At 37.4% G+C, this 20,736-nt stretch overlaps 1 protein-coding gene and 1 long non-coding RNA gene across 2 annotated transcripts in view; both read right to left on the bottom strand.

Annotated features, from left to right (window-relative positions):
- Positions 1 to 20,322, bottom strand: part of LOC107998560 (uncharacterized) — a 31,501-nt gene extending 11,179 nt beyond the window's left edge. Inside the window, exons 1-4 of the mRNA XM_017057892.3 lie at positions 19,989 to 20,322; positions 5,265 to 5,350; positions 4,385 to 4,472; positions 583 to 746 (exon numbers count right to left, since the gene is read on the bottom strand). Of these exons, the coding sequence (XP_016913381.2) occupies positions 583 to 746; positions 4,385 to 4,472; positions 5,265 to 5,350; positions 19,989 to 20,011 (361 nt within the window). The 5' untranslated portion in view covers positions 20,012 to 20,322. The remainder of the gene's footprint in view (positions 1 to 582; positions 747 to 4,384; positions 4,473 to 5,264; positions 5,351 to 19,988) is intronic.
- Positions 3,043 to 4,367, bottom strand: LOC133666888 (uncharacterized). Its single transcript, XR_009831714.1, has 2 exons — positions 3,607 to 4,367; positions 3,043 to 3,521 (listed from the first exon to the last, which is right to left on the bottom strand). It is a non-coding gene; the product is annotated as an uncharacterized LOC133666888 (long non-coding RNA).
- Positions 20,323 to 20,736: the final 414 nt, after the last annotated feature.

Below are 20,736 nucleotides of genomic sequence, written 5' to 3'. Positions count from 1 at the left end.
GGAAAAGATAATTCGTGATGAAATTAGGCACGAGACGGTTTATTAGAGATGTTGCGAGGTTCGATAAAATTTCAATGAGGCATTCATAAATAATTTTAGTTATTTAATTGTTTAGTTTTAAAGTATTAAATTGTATGCACGTACGACTCGTTTAATGATTTGCAATAAGAAAGATAATTTCTCGCTACTACCCGCTTTTCCTATATTATAATAATTATCGATGTCGGATACAGTTATTAACGTTTCTTGTTAGTATTGTAGCTCGTAAATTCCACGAGAAATTCTTTCAGTTTGATTGCAGTCGCAATAAAAAATTGACATTTCAATCTTGTACATCGTATATTTTTACGAGTTTTCAATTTTCTTGTAATCTCGATATCCCGATAATACACGATCCCTGATAATTCTGAAATTCTTTCTAAACCAACGTTTAGAAAACGCAGCCACACATCCCATACGCGGGATAAGCAGAAAATATTTAAAAGAAATTTATAACGACGAATCTAATCTTACTGGGAAGTAACTAGGAAAAAAGGAAAAAGAAACAACGATCAATAGTCGTGTTCGAAATTTATCACTCACCGTCCGAGTACGCCGGTGGCAACATTTTCAAAAAGGGCGCGCTGCGAGCACCCCAAACAGGATGCCTGACGTTGTTGCACGTGCCGGAAGGTGTCCTATACTTGCTTGGCGGGCAAGGCCTGTCCCCTTTGATTCTGCAAGGCGCGTCTTTCGTATTTTGATACCTATTGAAACGAATAAAAAGAAAAAAAAAATATCTCATCCATCTTCTCCAAGCGTCGTAGACGAATGGTTAAAATTACAATTAAAAATAAAATGCACCAAGGATAATTCGCATGAAACGAGTGGAAGAGAGGGATATCTGATCCATCTTCGTAGACGAGTGGTTAAAATTACAATTAAAAATAAAACTCGCGTGTAAATCAAAATGCATGGATATTTTAAACATCCTCAAAACCATCCATTATTTTTTCAATGATTATAAAATATCTATAAAATTCGTTCATTTTCATTCTAATATCGATTGGTTCGCGCGCGAGAGAGAGAGAGAAAGAGGAGGGGAATATGAGACAAAGGGGGGAAAAACGATACGAAAGAGAAAGAATTTTTCCATTCACGCTATCGTCGTCTCCATCAATAACGAGGAAGTATTAATTCACGGGAATGAGTCATATGCGAGCCCACGTTCGAATCTTCCAACAATAAGAGAAGTTGTAATCTGCCGATGCATGTGGCACGGCTATAAATCAAATTGGTGAAGGATCGCGTGTTATGCGTGTACGTATAAATTGCTCCGCGGGAACAATATCCGTACTTGTATCGTGGCTCTTATGACAGTATTATCAATTAGAGGAACTACAGTTCCCTGCGAACGAAGAATAATCGAAAGAACGAGATCTTTTTTCGCGTGAGAAAGAGAGAGAGAGAGAGAGAATATTATGCGTCTTCTTTATCCTTAATTTGGAAATTCGTTGGATTAATTTAGTTTTATTATTATTATTATTTGATGAGAAAAATTATTTGGAAACAAGTTATCTCGTTCTATTATATAAAAAGGGAGAGAGAGGGAGAGGGGAAAAAAATTATGTAAGGGGGATGTTACATAATTTTAGAAAAATTCTAAACATTTTTCACGCTTCGCTCGAATAACAAGAAATAAAAGTGTGCACGCAATCCGGCAATCAAGTTCAAGCGTGTGTATATATATATATATATATGTACACACACGTGACAAACACGCATGCGCATGACGATACAGTTCGTTTCTCCGTAGAAAAGGAAAGGAAGAGAGCAAGAAGCGACCCTGTCGCTTGTAATTAAACCGACCGTGGCTACTTTCTATCGGTAGTAAGAAAAAAAAAGAGACAGAAAGAAAGAAGGAAGGAAGAGGGGAAAAAAAGAAGAACCGGCCTTCCAACCACGGAGACAGGGAGCAAAGAACGATGAGCATAAAATTCTCGGTCAGTCAGGAAGGCCCCCGGCGATGCGTTTCACAACAAGATATATAAGATTGTACGAATTGATTCTGAAATCGAGATACAACCATATCCGTTGAAAAGTAAGTCGCGTGCCTAATCCTGACTTAATCTAATAATTTAAGTCTAATTTAATATCTAGACTTGGCCCCTAAAATCAATTTTATCTCGTAAAAAATAAAGAAACGAGGAGGAAAAAGTATATTCGAGTATATATAAAGGAAAAGGTATATTCGACCGGTGGAATAATTTAAACGTTCGAAAATAAAGAAATCGGTAATGGAATACCGCAAACCAGCCTACCGTTATGGTTTCGATCGTGGCGAGGAAGTGGTAGGGCCTGCGGTGTGGCGCTTGCCAACGCACGGCCGTGGAAAGGGGATAGCACCGTTAACGGTCGTACGAGAAACCTTCCTCGTGGTTGAAATGCCGCTGCTGCGCGGAAGGACGGCACGCCGACACTCCTTTTCTCGGCCATGAAAGTAAAAGTTCGCTCGTGGCGCTCCCACCGGCGAGAAAAAGAAGGAAAATGGAGCAGGAAGGACGGACCGCTCGCCACGTTCGCTCTCTTCGATACTTTTTATTATTCTCGGCCCGGCTTCGACTTCCTCATCTCGTCGTCGGCGATCCTTTCTTCAACGTTTGTTTGCCAAACTGATTTATTTGTTTGCCTTTACGTTTGTCCAACGAATTGACGAATGAAAGAGGAGTAATAATAACGACACAACAAGGTATGGTAATTGAAGTTTAAAGGCAAGGTGATTGTGTTGCGTCGCGTTATGGATTTAAACACGCCCCTTTGTTACGGTTTCGGCATTCGCGCGAAGCGTTTGTGAAGAAATTTGCATTTTTCCGGGCATAAATAAACGAGGTAAACGACGGGTTATGTCATTTTTTATTGTAATGTGAAAAAAAATGTTTTCTTCATTAATTATCGGGATTTTAAAATTTTATTGAAATACAGGAAATAAATTTCAGCGAATTTTCGATAATTCACAATAGTATGAATAGGAAAAGAGATAAAGTGAATGGTTTTTATCATTCGTGGCTATCGATTATATTTATTAATACTCCGAGTCATTAATTACATTTAAATATTCGATAATTCGACGAATACCGAAGTAACGATTCGATGTAAAATTTAAGACGTTGAAAAGAGTAGTTTCGTTTTAAAGCTCTTCGTTTCTTTGTTCGAAACGACATTCCAAAAAAGATAGTCACTCGTCGACAGCGAATCTTTCGGATCCTTTCAGAGAATTACTCAAAAGCGTAATAAATAAATATTCGCCGTTTCCTCCCAACATGGTTCCTCTCTTCTGGAATAAATCTTTCCGAGGTTTCGTAAGAGAAGAGGAGATCGTATCTTCTCGCAATTCCGATTCACTTTCTATACGTTCAACCACACGTTCTCCGATTCGGCGAAAGGTGTATAGTTCGATAATTGCGCGCGCTGCAACGATCTCTTACGTTTCGTCAGATTGACGAGCTTTTGATTTTCTCCACGAGTTAGATCAAGTTTCTTTCCTTTGGAAAGAAAGAAACGTTGCGTAAGGATTCTGAAAAATGATGCTACACTATCCGAGGATAAATATTATTTTCAAACATGTACCTTTGCGATACGCGCGTGAAACATAACCTAACTTTTTTCCTCCTTTCTTTCTCTCTTTCTTTTTTAATAAATTTCAAGTATCAGCATCGAGTCGAGTACTATTATAACGCGTACAACGATATAATTAATTTTTCTCTTTTGAATTTAAATTGGATAAAAATTATTTCACGAAAAGTAACATCTTTTTTTCATCAAGAAGTTGCAGTAACTCAACCGTGACGAGTTCCATTATAAATTCAATGAAGCAAGCGGCCTTCTATATCTCCAGTAGATAGAAAAATTCAGCGAGGAGAGCCGAGCGAATTAGGTAATTACATTGAACCTAACGAAACTGTCACGTTACCTTGAATGAAAAGTAACACTGGCTTCTGTTGCACAATTAATCACGTGAAAGTGACGAATCGACGCAGTTCGACGCCATTTATTATTCTTCAAACGTGTTCAATCGGCTGCGAATAATTACTTTTTAATCGCGCATTTAACAAACTTATTTTTATCACTCGATTATATTTAATTACGTATACTTTAATGCAAGTTTCTTTTCACGATAATTTACATAAACACTTATTTTTAATATTTTAAATTTTCTTAAACATTTTTAATGACTAATGGAAACGAAATTATCATAAACGGTGATTTTTTTCTTTTTTTTAAATATTATAATTAAATGCGAGAACGAAGATGGTTAATAAAGATCAATATGTAAAAATCGTTATGATGGGTATCGAAGTTTCTACTACTATAAAATTAATGAGAATAGATAGGGGATACTGCTCACCTAGCCTTCGTTTGATAGGTAAATCTTTCGGCCTCGATTCCTGCACGTGCTCTTGCCTGTAAATCGTGATCTATCCCGTACAGATAATCTGTGGATGAAAAACAAATTTATCCAACGATATCCTCTTAACAGTTTGGAAAAAGGAGAGAGAAAGAAAAAGAAACACTCGCGAAATAAATTTGTTGTTTTGAAATTTTTTTTAATTATTTACTATCTTTTTTTTTTTTTTTGTTGATCGTAAAGATTATTAATTAGCATGTTAGCACGCGACACAAAGGACGATTACATTAACGAGTTCCTTAATACTAACGAGATATTCTTTCCAAGTCGAAGTTCGTGATGCAACATCATCGCGATCAACGACAACAACAACAACAACGATCGATTTTCGATACAGCGTGAGAGGAATCTCACTATTGTCTTCGATCGTTGCCCTCAAAATTGTAACAGTTGTAACGTTTCTTTCCAAAGTTGCGTAATATTTATTTTCTTCTTTTTACATCACGATTTTGCCAAAACACGTGCGGCAGAGATATTCCTTGAACTTTGCAAATTGGGGAATTTTCGAGAAATTCCAATTTTGCACAATTGAAGGCCAAATTCTTTGCCATATGCAAATCGAAATTTAAATAGTGAAATTTAGTATAATCGGTAAGTAAGAATTGATTAAGATTCATAATTCATAAAAGTGTAGAAAAAAATAAACGTTTATACATTTGATCAAGATTTTTCGGAAAAATTTCCATTTTCATTATCATTATTTTAAATTATTAACAAGACATGGTAGAATATTATGCAAATATTTGAAACAGGCCATAAATATTCATTCATTGTTATTCATTTTACATAATATAAATTGCTACTAAAAATTTCTACTCGCCTGAAATATCGAATTGATGAACTGTCGTCGACGCGATCGCCACTAGCGTCGTAAAAGTTACGATCGACAGTAATCCCAAACTGCATCTGGAAACGAAAAAAAGAATTCAGTTTTCAATTTAATACGAAGTCATCCAAAGATATTCGAATAAATCGTAATTAATTAATTACGTACGAAAAATTCAACATTAGTTATTTATTATTATTTTTTTTTTAACTTTCCTTCAATATCTTGGCAAAAATTCTTCCAAAAAATGCAACGGATACGTAAAATTAGTTTCCCGTTACGAGAGAAATACTTTTGCAGATGCTTGGAAAAACGAGCGTGAATGAATTCGTATATTTGAATTTGCGTGTAATTTCCGTAAAGCGATAAAAAAAATATTTCTTCCCATTCATCGACGTTCTCCATAGATAAGGGAAGCGGCCTACTTACCAACCGAGTCACGCGATATAATTAACAATATCGCTTTTACCGTATAACTCGACGTGACGCGATTCTCGTCATTCGCCGAGTGCTTCCAGATATCTTTAAAATCGTCGGTATGCGAGTTCACGAATGTCGTCGTCACTGAACCTCGCATACTTTCTCCGCGGGAGCAGGGGGGGATTCTGCCGCTGGAAAAGGATAGACAGACGGAGAAAGGAGGATAGAGATAGACACGGAAAGAGAGAAAGGTATATATATATATATATATACATAAAAGATCAAGAGCAGCGAGCTGGTTCGTTCGAGGATGTCTTGCAAAAAATTTTTCTTTCTCGATTATATTGCCATCCGAATCTCGAGTTACGCGTCGAGAACTTTATACCTTTCCCTCTCGTCCTGTGGTAATGGTATCGTCCGACCGTTAAAATTATCGCGAATTTATCGCACTAGTAATTCTTACGTGTATTCCGTGGAGGAAAAAGGAAAAGAGGAGGAGGAGGAGCAGGAATCCTTGGTGAAATTTTTCGACTTCTCTTAATCTTATAATTATTTTTTTGAATGAATGAAAGTATTCGTTGTAGAGATTAATCTAGGAAAAGGCATTAATTATATATTTTTTTCCGCAACGAATAATCGATTATCCTCCTTTCTTTTTTCTTTCCCCTCGAATTATTTAAAATTGGCGCCATAAATTCGAATCGGAAAAAAGTTGAAAAGTCCGATCGATCTATTAATAACAACGATCCGTAAAGAGAGATTACGAGAAGACAAAGAGAGAACGGAGAGTTGAGAACGACTGAATTAAGCGGAATTTTTTCGAAAGTGAGCCGGGTGTGTGGGTGAGTAGGATCGAGAAGGATCTGAAGAGAGAGAGAGAGAGAGACACCGATTACTTCGTAATCGTTGACCTTTCATACCATAAATCGCGTCGAATAGGTATTTCGTTATTCTCATTTCTTAACATCTTTCGCGCATTCCTTTTTCGCTTGAGCGCTCGTAAAAATAGACGAACCTTCCCAACTTTTACAACATTTCTTCTCGATCCTTTTCCATCCAAATTTTCCTTTATTTCTTTTTTCTAACGAGCCTCGTGCATTCAAATCTCCTTGTACTTACAACGCGTAATTACAACCTAACCTTCAAACTCGATCCAAAACCTAACCTTTCACTCAACTTTCAAACTGGCTGAATTCTCTTTCGCGTCGAGATGATACCGTTTGATTCACACCCGTTTCGTCTGCTCCCCGTAATCGCACGCTCTCGAAACGATAAGATCGAAAAAGCACTTTTCTGGTATTTGCAGGCCGTTTGCCAATCCACGATATTTACACGGGGAGAGAAAGAGGAGTGTTGCATTTCGACAGGGGCCGAGTTGGGAAACACTGGGCCCTCGATTTCGACTTTCGACGATATTCGCGCGCACGTAGGTGGACGGAAGGAGAAGGTGGGGTCGTCTTCTTCCCTCGGGGCGAAGCGGAAACCGGAGCAAGCGTGGATCTCTCGTCTTTTCCGTAGAAGAGAAAATGCGCTCGGTCGAAAATAGGGAAAATTTCTGTTGCCAAATTTTTCGAGCGTCTCTCTGGGTCCAAGGTTGTGTATACGTCGGAGACTGGAAGAAGATCGGGTCCCCTCGAAGGGGAAGAGGAAAGAAGAGCGAAATTAAAGCATGTATCGGGCGTTATCGAGGGGAACGCGGCACGAAATTCCTTTCACGGCTTTCGAAAGCGTTAAGAAAGTCGGTGGAAGAAAGAGAACCTGTTTAATAAAGACTCGTTATTTTTCTTCGAACGCCACGCTCGCCGTCCGTTTGTATGGAAATTTTTTTACCTTTTTCCCTTTTCTTTTCCTTCTTTTCCAATCCGTGGGAAAAAACACGAGCGCCATTTTTAAATCGCCGAGCTCGAACCGCGACGACCTTAACCGCGATACGGGGTCACGGGAGTGATGGGTTTAAGCCGGAACGGGTTCGCTTGTTCGAGGTGGGCCACGATTTTCGATTTCGAGATTGGGATGATATTGGGATCGGAAAATTTGGATAGATTCGAATATGAATTTATCGCTCGTCCGTTTTACGGGTTCGCTCCATTCTCGTGTAACAGGCGAAAGAAATATCAAAAACGATCGACATGTTGCACGCTCTTGGCAATAAATCAACGTTGATTTCACGCATAATGTTACTTTCATTGCGACGAGTATCTTACTCATCTGCAATATTATTACTTTCTCGATACTTAACTCATTCACTGTATAACACTTTCTCGTATCCTTTCATAAATCCTGACAACCATCTTCATTTGTATATATATATATGTATAAAATAATTCGTAAAACAAGTTTAACGAGTAAAAAAGCATCTGATCCATCCGACAAATTATTTTATCGTGAAATTTTATTGTTATTACGCAATAACGCTATTTTTATTTCATTTTATCGACGTATTATTATTATTATTATTATTATATATATATATATACACACATTTTTTTCTTTCCTATTTTATTCTGGAAATCGAACGGACTTTGTTTCCTTTTTTCTTTTTCCTTCTCTCTTTTCCACGCCAATAAATGTCGACTTTGTGTTTCTCTCCATCACCGTTTATTCACCTTCACCGCGCTCGACGAGACGCTCGATGCGTGAAACTTTTCCTCGTCTCGTTTCTCCGAATGGATCGATTCAACGTCCAGAAGAAGATCGGTCCATCCCGATCGTCGATATCGATTTTCGACACGCGGATGAATTTTCGGAATTTCGCTTCCCCGACCGGGTGGTGCAAAACTTTCACATTCTTGTGTAACGAGAAAACTTCCGACTCTCGCCCCGATTTCCGTTTCGATATTTAATTTTTCATTCCATTCATCTGCGATAACAAAACTTCCATATACGAACTTAATAAACTTCCTAGGGATATTCTAGTAAAATTTTCTATACCGTGCGTCGGTAATTCCTTAATCTTCGTACGTATACGCAAGGAAGTTTACGGAGCGAGACAATTTTCCAAACACGGTTTTACACGGATTTCACCTTGTCAGAACGATCCACCAGTCATCGATCAACGAGCAATTAAGAATCGAAGAGGTAAGTAATTTTCGTTCCAACGCGGAAGTAGTCCCCTTTCTTAATCCGGTCTCGAACGATTTCCTTTTCTACCGTACTCGAGCTTTGCCAGGAAGGAAAAAAGGAAAGAGAAAAGAAAACGAAAGAAAGAAAATTCCTTCGTGGATTTTATAAGCTATGGAAAGGAAATTACCATTTCGGGTTAGATAAGAAGGTTTATTAAAAGTTGTTCCAAGCGAAGTGTTTAATTCGTTGCGTGAGATTTTTGAAATAGAAAGATTTTTATATAATTCTTTTTTCTTTTTTCACGTAAAAGTAAAAGTTTCCATCAATGCAATTTATATAAACCACGCAGTTTGTCGTTTTGATTCTCTCATCATAGAGATACAGATCAAGCGTGCTATACGCTGATAATTATTAATCCCAACAATTCAGCCGTTATTGATACAAATATAAGTTTCTCCCGCATTAAAAAGATCGTATTTGCTCGCAACTTTCAGAGGCTAACGTAGAAAGTGCACGACATCTCTTTCATCTTCTTCGTGTAATTCCCTGACAAAAAACTCTGGAAAAATCGGAAAGAAGAAAAGAAGAGAATACGCTTTTCCACTTTTTCAAAATAAATCTCGCTCGACATTTTACGAGACGTGCTGCACACCTCGTCTAAAAGGAATCATTTCCATAGAAAAAGTTTCCACTGGCTCGAAAAACAATTATTCGCTTGCAAACAACTCGCCATTTCCAATCCTCTAAAGTGTGTAACAAAATGTATATATATATATATATATATATATATATATTACGTATAATTTGTCAAGAAGAAGCACAAAAGGATAAGCTCTCTTCCCTTCCAACGGAAAAACCACAATAACCGGTATACATTCAACGGTTTCTATCGCGAGAGAACGATCTGTTGGAGAGGATCGTGCGCATAATGATTATTAAACGAGCGTGATGGGTATTTACCAGCTACCGGATGCGCGCGTGTGTAGGAGAAACGTGTACGCGCAAACAGGAGCCGAATCGATAAATACTTATCCTTCCTTTTTTCCCCTTTTTTCCACCAGCTTTTCGTATCCAACTCTTTTTCAGAAAATCGATACTCCAATCGAATCGCTCTCTTAGTTTAATCCCTCTGTCGGCAATGCAGAGTTCTTAAAAAGGGAAGGGAAGGGAAAGGGAAGAAAGTGAGGACCCTCTCTCCACTCACCGATACAGTTTATCAACGACGATAATTGCATTGTTACTAAAAAATCGCTTTAAATAAAAATCGGTACGTTCACTTCTCTTCGTGGGGACGTGAAAGTAACAGTAACCGGTGCAATAGGATCGAGTCCAAAAAGAAAAGAAGAAAAAGAAGAGGAAAAAGGTGTGTGTATACATGTATATACATACATTTGGAAAAGAAAGGAAGGGAGAAGGGATCGAGTAGATGGATTAGACGAGAAATTTATATACACGGAGAGTGTTTGACGTTCTTTTGGACGATTCGATTTTTGGAGGTGGTGAAAATGCAAGAGGCACGGCGCGTTGTCGGAGGAGAAAGATTTCTCCAGTTTCCGTTGACCCACTGACACTGAATCAACGAGTGCTCGTGACTCGTATCCAGTCGAGAATGTTATAAAGCGAGATAAGCAAGGTCGTAAATTAACCCTTTGTACTTGAGAGTGCTTCCAGGCTTCGTCCACGAGGGATATTTTATGGGACGTTTCTTTTCTTTTTTTTTTTTTGCGAAAAATAAGTGGACGAGGAAAAAGGGGAATTCAGATTTGCACAGGATAAATATCGAGAAACGCATCGAAGGATCAAAGGCGTTGGGCAATTCTGCTCGAGCGATTGCACGATCGTTTTGCGCTAGTTTCATTGTTTGCACAACGCGCAAGGCAGAGACCTTGTCCGTTCTTTCTTTGGAAGACGCGCTTCACAATATTTTATGGTCAATTTCGTTCGATCATTGCTGTAAATACCGTTAACGAAAATTTATTGGATCGTTCGATGTTGCACTTTGTCGAAGAAACTAAATCTACGGAAAGTTAAAAGCAAATATTTTGGGGTTTGGAATTCCATCTTGAAAAATGGTGACCTAATCTAAAACTAGGATAAAGAATGCAAGAAAGTACGTAATAAGGATAAAGGAAACAATAAATTAACTGCAGCAAATTTCGATCTTGTCGAAAACCTAACCTAACCCAATCCAAAATTGCGCATAAATATCGCAAAGTAAAAGAATCCATCTTGAAAAATGGTGACCTAATCTAAAACTAGGATAAAGAATGCAAGAAAGTACGTAATAAGGGAAAAGGAAACAATAAATTAACTGCAGCAAATTTCGATCTTGTCGAAAACCTAACCTAACCCAATCCAAAATTGCGCATAAATATCGCAAAGTAAAAGAATCCATCTTGAAAAATGGTGACCTAATCTAAAACTAGCATAAAGAATGCAAGAAAGTACGTAATAAGGATAAAGGAAACAATAAATTAACTGCAGCAAATTTCGATCTTATCGAAAACCTAACCTAACCCAATCCAAAGTTACGCATAAATATTGCAAAGTAAAAGAATATAAAAAGGTATATAAATATCCTTTGAACCTCGGAGCACGAATTTTTGTGAAGAGATATCGATGTCGACCTAACCTAAACGTTATTTCGAAATTAGAAAATCTCGAGTGCCTGAAGGGAAAGAGACTACATTTCATAGAAACGACGGACCAACTGCACGTATCGTACTTTAAAATTTCAATGTGCAGAAAGTTAAAAGATTTCGCGGCAAATTTCGACCTAACCTAACCTAATCTAAAACCCAAACCGAAACACGTTTAAATAAAAGTATGAGATCGTAAAGGAATGCAAGAAAGTGTGTAACATCCTCTGGATCCCAGAGCACGAATTTGAAGAGATATCGATGTCGACCTAACCTAAACGTTATTTCGAAATTAGAAAATCTCGAGTGCCTGAAGGGAAAGAGACTACATTTCATAGAAACGACGGACCAACTGCACGTATCGTACTTTAAAATTTCAATGTGCAGAAAGTTAAAGCAAACTGTACGATTTGAAATTGAAATTTCGCGGCAAATTTCGACCTAACCTAACCTAATCTAAAACCCAAACCGAAACACGTTTAAATATCGTAAAAGAATGCAAGAAAGTAACATCCTCTGGATCCCAGAGCACGAATTTGGCGAGGAGATATCGATGTCGACCTAACCTAAACGTTATTTCGAGATGTGGAAAGGGAGGAAAGAAGAGCGGTCCGGTGAACGAGCGAGGGTCGGCCGTTTCCTCGAGCGATAAAACGGGAATAAAATCGATGTTGATGTCGAGGAAGTATCCGTAGGTGAAAGTGCTTCTGGGACGACGTTCGTCGAGAGTGGCCCGACACGTTTGCCCATGAGAAAAGCGGATCCGTGGCGGACAAGTCTTTCCAACTCGCGATCGAAGGTCGCCGTGACCACGATTATCCAGTTGAAATCCAGTTGAGATATCCTTATTTGAACCGTCTTGTCTAGAATCCGTTATTCTTCGATATCGAATGTAATCTACTATTTTTTTGCCGAATTCGAAAGTACTCCACCGTTGCTAGAAATTCTAGGGAAATATTAGGGCAATTCAAGTCTCTATAAATCTAGTAATTTTTTTCCTTTTCGAAAGATGTCAATCGAAGATATTCGAGCTTAAACTTTTAACTTATTTCTTTTTTCCAAAGTTGCGATATTTCGTAAGAGTCGCAATGTTGCGATATGTTTGAACTTACATGCGAATCTCTTTTAAAACGGCGAATAACGTTTGATTCTTGGTAACTTTCGAATCTCTATAGTTCAAATACGCTATCTTTTTTAGTACTTTTTTTTTCGAGATGTGTCGCAACGTGAAATTTCACGCATCTTTTCAGTGACTTTCGGAAATGCTTCTTAAAAAAAAAAAAAAAAAAAGAAAATATTAATCAAAAATAATAATACGTTCACGTAACTTGAACAATAAAAAACGTATCTAATCTTTTCTCTTTAAATAATTGCGGAAAAAGTTACTTTTCGAAATTTCATATAAAATCATGCGAAATTGTGCGCTTGCTCGGTCTTTTTTTGAAATTGAATAAACTTTTCAAGTTTGTGCATATTACAAATATTTGAGGCAGGCGAATAAAAGTGAAAGCGACGAAATCAAAAATTCGGCGCATTTCGTTAATTTTTATGTAAGTGAATGTCATTTCTGAATTTTTTTCTTTTTTTCTCTCTCCTCTCTTCCGATTCTTCTGATTCTCAAGGATATCGATTTTTATTATGCAACAAAGGTGAAATCATTTGCCAACTAGAGATATTTGTCACAAGTATTTTTTTTCCTTTTCTTATAAATCCATCTCCCTTAAATCCTAAATTTAAACTTGGCATCTTTCTTGTTTTATCGAATTCAAAAAAAAAGAAAAAAAAGAATCATCTCTAAATAACGAAAATTCCAAAAAATATTTAACTATAAATATTTAAATAACAATGCGAAAGAATGCATTTCCTATTTCCAATAATACAATCGTATCTCGAAGGTTAAAAATAAATCTGTAATTCATTTAAATAAAATGCAAATAAATTCTAATTAAGAATGTGCATATGCGCAATTAATACATCAATTACTATTATTACGTTTTAAACAATCGATCGCCCGTTCGATTTCTCTTTCCATTTAATAATTCTACGCCTCGAAGAATTCTATGTATCGAAGATACAGAACGTGCTCCCATTGAACAATGGAATGGCGGATTATCGACCTATACGATCGTACCACGGATAATTTCAGCACGCGCGCTTTTTAAATTTTACGTTCGGTTAGGTTAGGTTGCAGCAATGACATTTAAACCGAATAAATCATCGATAGAAACAGTAAGACTAATTATTGTTCCCTGAGAAAAAGAGAGAATGATAGTTTCGACACTTTGGAAATAGGAGATAGGAAGAATAAGAGAGAGAAGAAAGAAGAAAGATTGAAATTTTACTACGTAATTTGAGAGGAAGAATTCCCCAGATCGAGGAAATTTTCTTTTCTTTTCGATAATCGATAAGCGCACGATTACGTTGACAAAAAATCGTAGTGGTGATAAATAAGAAAGGGAAAATAAGAAGGAGAGAAAAAGAAAGATCTACGTTGAAAGTCGCTCTCCTTGACTTCGTCTCGTCTTTGACATCGTTATCCTCGTTACGCACGCTTCTTACCATAATCGCGAGAGGACGACACGCAGGTGTGACAATAATTTTACGTAACTTTTCGCCGCGTGATCGCGTGTCGTTGCTCTTTTAAAATCGATTACTCGATCCTCGCCCGATCTTTCCATCGATATCGCAATTTTAGGCGTACAAGCTCGAGATTTGGATCATCTTTTGAAACGAGACAAAGACTCGAATTGTCGATCAATTTTTATGATGCGGGCAACAACGGGCAATTTTTCCTTCGCTCGAAATCGCCCCATTCTTCTCATCTAAAAATCCCACGCCGCGGATAATTAAACTCGTTGGAGATTTAGAAAATCACCAACAATTTTTATCCAATTTCCAAACGTAATTTCGACTCGATTTCGCCTTCCGGGGAAACTTGTAATCCTTGTAAGCACGAATATTCTATTGCGGCAACATCTTCGCCAATTTCTGCCTTCTTTCCATATCATATTTCCACGTCCCTCCACGGATTCTTCGCGTGTATACCCGGAAATCCGCCACGGCATAATTTCCCCTATCAAATTTCGAGCTGCGCCGGGAGGAGAAAGCCAAGGATCCGTCGCGTACGTCGCCAATTGGACGATGCCTCTTCCTCTTTTTCGAGTATATCAATGGGACGGCGAGGACGACGAAAATGACTGGGAAGAGTAAAGCGTCTGATAGCTGTGGTAGTTTCGAGAGAGAAAGTGTAGTTGTGCTGGTTCGAGGTTAATGCATTCTCGTCGCAAAAAAGGGAAAAGAGGAGCTCTGGTATGTTTGGAATCGATTCACATATTCGTGACGTATCACGGGATAATAACTAGAAGTGAGATACGATTGAAATTATACATTTGCCACGGTTTGGCCGATTGTCAGTTGTAGAAATTAGGGGGGGGAGCAAGGAAATCGATAATTTAATAATCTCGCGTGTGAAATCTTGGATAAAAGTTTCATGTATTGCGAAATAAATTGTTTATCATCGTAACGGTATAAAATTCTATTCAATTTCGTTCCCTTCCCTCTATTTTCACATTAATTTCACAATCCTTGTGATGAGTCAGGGATCTTTTACTTTTACTTTAAACAAATACAATAAAATCGTGTTTCAATGTCAATACACGAGAGCCGTTTGGTAAATTTCTCTCTAAAGAATCGTAAACTCAAAAGAATAATTATTCTACTATCATTCGACAATGAAATCCACTTTCATTGTTCGACAGATTTCTCTGCAACTTTTTCATCTCGTTTCTATATCATGCGCGTATAGTCTTCCTAGTTCGATAATTCTTCTCGCGAAACTTGACAATCGACAAAATATATGAACAAGTCAGGCAAAATATATAACCATTTGTTCAGATTTTTCGAATTTTAAATATACCTGAAATCTAGGGATCCCCAGATCTCGAAATTCTTGGTTCAAATTATCGAAGAAATCGTTCCTTTTTTAGGGATCCCTAGAAAATGTAAATTTACTTCACCTATCCGAGTCTTTTCGTTTCCAATTTTCGCATACGTTTCGTACGCTAGATCACCGCTACTCTGACCGTGGAATTTCACGAAAAGTGGAACACACTCGTGTTACGGTTATCGTCCTATACGAGCGATTACGACGATTAATAATTTAATAACGCACGTGCTCGTTCTACCGTAAATCCACTACGGTTGTAAACACAAGCATCCTCTTAGTCGGAGTGCAACGTCCTTCGAGATAGTCTCCCCTGTTCCACCGTGTCCTTAATTTCACTGAACAGGAAATTTTCAAACGGCAAGATGAAAAAAATTACATCTTATCGAACGGAACTCGCGAGTCGATTGAACATCGCGGAGAGCAACTGTGACCCGTTTAAAAATTTCCCGAAATGTCTCCGACCATGTGACCGTGTTCGTATCGAAATACTCAGAATCTTGTGCACTTGATCGAACTTTTGATTAAAATTAACAGAGAAACGAATCTAGGGATCCCTAGATCGAGAACAGGGTAATCGTACGCTTATCATTTGTACGATTTCTCTACGAGAGATATTCAAATATTTGTGCGTCGATCTGGTATCATGGAACACTGATGAAAAAATCGCATGCAAGTGTAAGATCGTAGACGTATCGGCCGACTAAAACGTGATGTTTAATCTATATTGAAATGAGTTGCAACGATTACCATAGTGATGGTAATAAAGTTAACGATGTATAAAATAATGAGTTTCTGTCTATTTTATATAATGCACAACCAAACGTTGCGAAACACGATTATTCAAGCTTGGAATTTAATTAGGGATATTCCATGGGATATCCCTTGCTATAACTAAATAGCAGCAATTTATAAACATTATTTACAAGGATGAGAAGACGATTATCTGCGAAAAAGGAATACAAATAATAAATATCGATGAATGAAATATTATTTGAAAGATAGATTCAATTTGATTCGATGAATTTTAATATTTTTCTTATTGCTTCGTTGAACCTTTGCCCGCGCGATTTATCCTGTGATTCAATATATCATCGAAGGTTAATCATTAAATTCAATTATTCGTAATCGCTTGCTTCTGATGGCTAATTAAAAAAAGGAAAAGAAACGAAATTTAATTCAATTATTATAGATACTAAAAAGATACTTGAAAGATCGTGTTATCACGATTACAAAACGTTTCTCGAATTTTTAAAAAACTCGAATTAGAAAATTGTACATCTTAATAAACGTTCGGATTTTTCATCGTGATTTATCGCGCAGTCCTTCGAAATCAGAGATCGATATCTCGTTGAATCGAGGAAGCAACGAGTAGTTAGCGTAATTGAAAGAAGTAAAGATTCTCGGTCACGATAAAATGACATGGAACTCCGAGAAGCATCGATTCGAGTCATTTAATCGAAAATTGCACGGTTCAATCAAACCGTTCATCCTCCTCCTCCTCCTCCTCCTCTGTTTCCAAATAACATTTCTTCCGATCGAATAAGAAAAAACGTACTCTTCGAATGATTATTAAATACGAATCTTTCAAAATAATCCAATAGAATTATATTATATCCGCAAAAAGAATTTAAATATTAATAATTACTCTCAAATGTTAAAGAAAATCTGATATCGATTGAATTATATTTGGCCCAATTAGATTTTCTTTTAAAGATATTAATAATCATGATAAAAAATTAACAATTTTTTTTAACAATTAATCATTCTCTCGCGTGACGACGTTATAATATCGGAATCCTTATTAAAAATTTCGCAAGACTGATATTTTCTCAACGACGGCGACAGCATTTGCTTCGAGAACTGAGAAATGGAGATTCCAGCGCAAGTAGTACGAGGCGATATAGGTCGGACGCGAGCGGGCGAATTTTCCTCGAGCTACTTCGAATTCGTTCATCTCCCGCGTAATTCAATTTTACCTTTTAATTTTTCGACGAGAGCAAATAAAAACTTTTATAAAGACATTTTTCTCTTAACATTAAAGAGCTTATAAAAGAATTACGCTAATTGTACAAATGATTAAATGATTCTCAATTACGTCGATCGATCAGCGATAATTGGCAAGGAAAATCCACTCGCGATCCTCTTCGACATTTACGTCAAACAATTTACCGGAAAGGAAACGGCTCCTTATGGAGATGACGTCTCCTCCGTATCACTTTGTTGAATGAAGAGGAAAAGCAAAACGTTTATCAACTGCTAAAACTCTTGCTTTTAATCATAATTTTTACACGAGCAAGTAAAAATTTTCTCGATTTACCGTTTAATAATCGTTGAGCACGATCACTATTTTATATATGTGTATACAATTAAAATTTATCACTCTTTTGACTTTAATAATACGTGTCTCCAAAATTAGTCTCCGTTTTCGACTCGAATTCTATTTCATCCGCAAACCAATAAGAGATGTACGAGTTGCTCGGGCGAAACTAGGAAACAACTAGGAGACTCGAAGGCTGATGAATCCTCGCTCGTTGCGTGTGTACACGTTTAATTGTGCACGGTTGCCTAAGATCTGACGTGTATCAACGTAACGAGTTAAGTAACGCGTGGGTGTTAGCGAGTACGCGATACAGAAATGTCAGATTTTCTCGTGGTAATGTTGCGCCGTTTCAGACGCGTGCGGGGAATGAGAATCGATGATGAATTGGTCTTTCGGGACAGGAAGTGGCCGGGCGAACAGTGAAAGTCGACGGACGAATCCATTTTTCAAATTTTCGAGTCACGCGATTGACCCCCTCCTCCTCTTCTCTATCCTCTGTCTGGATGGAATTGAGAACGAATTAGGAATTTTCAGAGTTGGGATTATTCTAATTTATATCTACTACGTGGAGTACAGTATTCTAGATTTCTTTTTAAACATGCGTGAAAAGGTATAAATTAGATTCCTAGATCTAGGGATCCCTAGATTTTAGATATCTCTACGTAAAGTAATGGCCTCGGTTAAACGAAGGTTAATGAATAGTTTCAAGTATTTCGATACGATTTAAAAAATGAAAAATAATAAAATTGTTGATGTGGATGTGATAATTATAGTATTCTAGAATACGTTGTTCCTGATAATTTCTTTTTAAACGCGTGCGAAAAGATGTTTGTTAAAAAGAGTACAAATTATATTTCTAGATCTAGGGATTCCTAGATTTTAGATCCCTCTACGCAAAGTTATGAGTTAAAGAAAATGATTTTGAAACGCGAAAAAATGCTAAATACCATATTTTAATTAAAATATTATAGATATCGGGATGATACGACTCGTATAACGGGTTTTACAAGAATAATAAATGATTTTGGTTGTCAGACTCGCTAGGAAGAACTGTCTTACGTGCTTAGAAATTGTATCTATTGTAGTGTTATTGTAGTTTCATTGTAGTATTACTCTGAACAACGGCAGCACAATTGAGACGCGACTGGTCTGTGACTCGTGACTTGAAATTTAATGAGATTCTTAATGGTGCATTTTCTGAAAGTTTTCGTGGTTTTTACTACGTAATGTGGAACGCATAATCTTTGAATTATAATCAATTTGAGAAACTGGAAAGACTTGTAATACCAGTTAACTCTTCTCATTTACCAAATTTTTTGATATTTTGGATCGATATCTTTGATCGATTTTTGTTTTTTTTTTTTTTATATTTAAAATTTTGTACCGTTTAATAATTTTTGTATAGCAAAACAATTCATTCGTGTTCGCACTTCTCTTAAAATGAATATTATTTAACGATAATTGTTAAATTCTGAATAATTTCTAATAGTTTCTCTAGTAGTTTCTCGCATAGTTCGATCATTTCAAATATATGTACAAGCATCCAATAAAATTTGTTTGTTACGAACAATATTTTATAAAATTTGTAAAAATATCGGTTTAATTAACGAGAGTGTAAAATCGTGGTAAAACAAAATTATTTAAACGAGAGCGGGAAAGAGAAGAAAGTCAAAAAATGGAAATCGGCTACGTGAAATATCGAAGAGAAAATGATAGAAAATGTCAGACGAGTTTATTAAAAAGTTATTCAACGACTTTCTCAAAAGATCTGCTGATGTTGAGATCGGCAAAAGGAGGTCACACAAAATATCGATGTATTTTTCAATTATTTTTTCAAAGTAATTACTCGAGGAAAATATTTCTCGAGAAATAAAATAGATAATACAGTTTGATTCGTTCGTTACAAATTACATGAAAATAAATAAAAATCCATCTTTTCACCCTTTTTATTTTTTAAATTTTACCCTTAGAATTCCCTAGTAATAAATTATCTTGAGCTATCAAAAATCATAGTACATAGTCGTGTCAGGACAACTCGAGTTATCAATTGAAAAATTACACTTCGACATTCACGCCAATAACATAAACAATCGTTATTTTTAAAAATTGAAACTAAAATCAAAACTGATCTCTTATACCCTTTACCAATACAACGAGTAAAGCACTCGTCGATAAAAACAAAACTACGTTTAATCGTTAAATTAAATTTAATTCCATCAGCAAGATCCCCCCTCCCCCCCAAAAGAACGACTTTAACCCCTGACCTAACCCCCGAGAATCTGGTCGAAATAAAATTCTTCCCAAATAAAATTAATCGCAAAAATCCTTACCTGAACGAGTCGAGTCTCCCCATGTTCGATGCAACGCGAGAGAAACCCTAGGCCAGAGATCTTTCTCCTTCTCTATCTACTCTCGAAAGGAAGGAACGAATCACTATTTTTACAAAGGTCACGCGTGCCCACAGAGAGATCTGGCCGGCCCGAAAACAGTGAAATACGATATCTCGAACGGCTGCGAAACAACAACAACTCGGTGGAGACAGGAAAATGGGGAAAAAAGGACGGGAAAGAAACACTTTCTTTCTACTCCGAGACGAGGCACCGGTCGTGGCGCGTGCACGACATCGAACCACGCGACGGTCCGGCGGATACTGAGCTCTCAGGGCCCGCGATAGCCTCTTCACACGGACGAGTGAAAGCGAGAGGTGCCGCGAGAGGCACCGGCCGAACACCGACGAGTCACGAGTTCGAGCAGGAAAGAGGAAGACAGAGGGATAGCGGGGCCGAGCGAGAAAGCGAGTCACCTCGGTCACGTGAAAAGAAGGAGAGCCTTACGGCAGGCCCTGTTCACGGAGAGAGAACGATTCAGAAGGATAAGAGAAGGCTGTGTAAGAGCGAGGACTATGGTCCTCCTTCGGTTACGTGGATGTGCGAGGAGGAGGACTCGATTGAAGCGAGCAAGAAGGCACGATTGCAATTCTCGAAGAAAGGAGTTGCGAAGAAGAAGAAGAAGAATGGCTCAGAGAAGGAGAAGGAGAAGAGACGAAGAGGATAAGCGCAGGAGGAGAAGGATGCGCGC

Source organism: Apis cerana, linkage group LG11, assembly GCF_029169275.1.
Source record: "Apis cerana isolate GH-2021 linkage group LG11, AcerK_1.0, whole genome shotgun sequence".
Classification (NCBI taxonomy): Eukaryota; Metazoa; Arthropoda; class Insecta; order Hymenoptera; family Apidae; genus Apis; species Apis cerana.
Note: the sequence above shows the minus strand (reverse complement) of the source record. Positions and strands in the feature narration are given on the sequence as shown.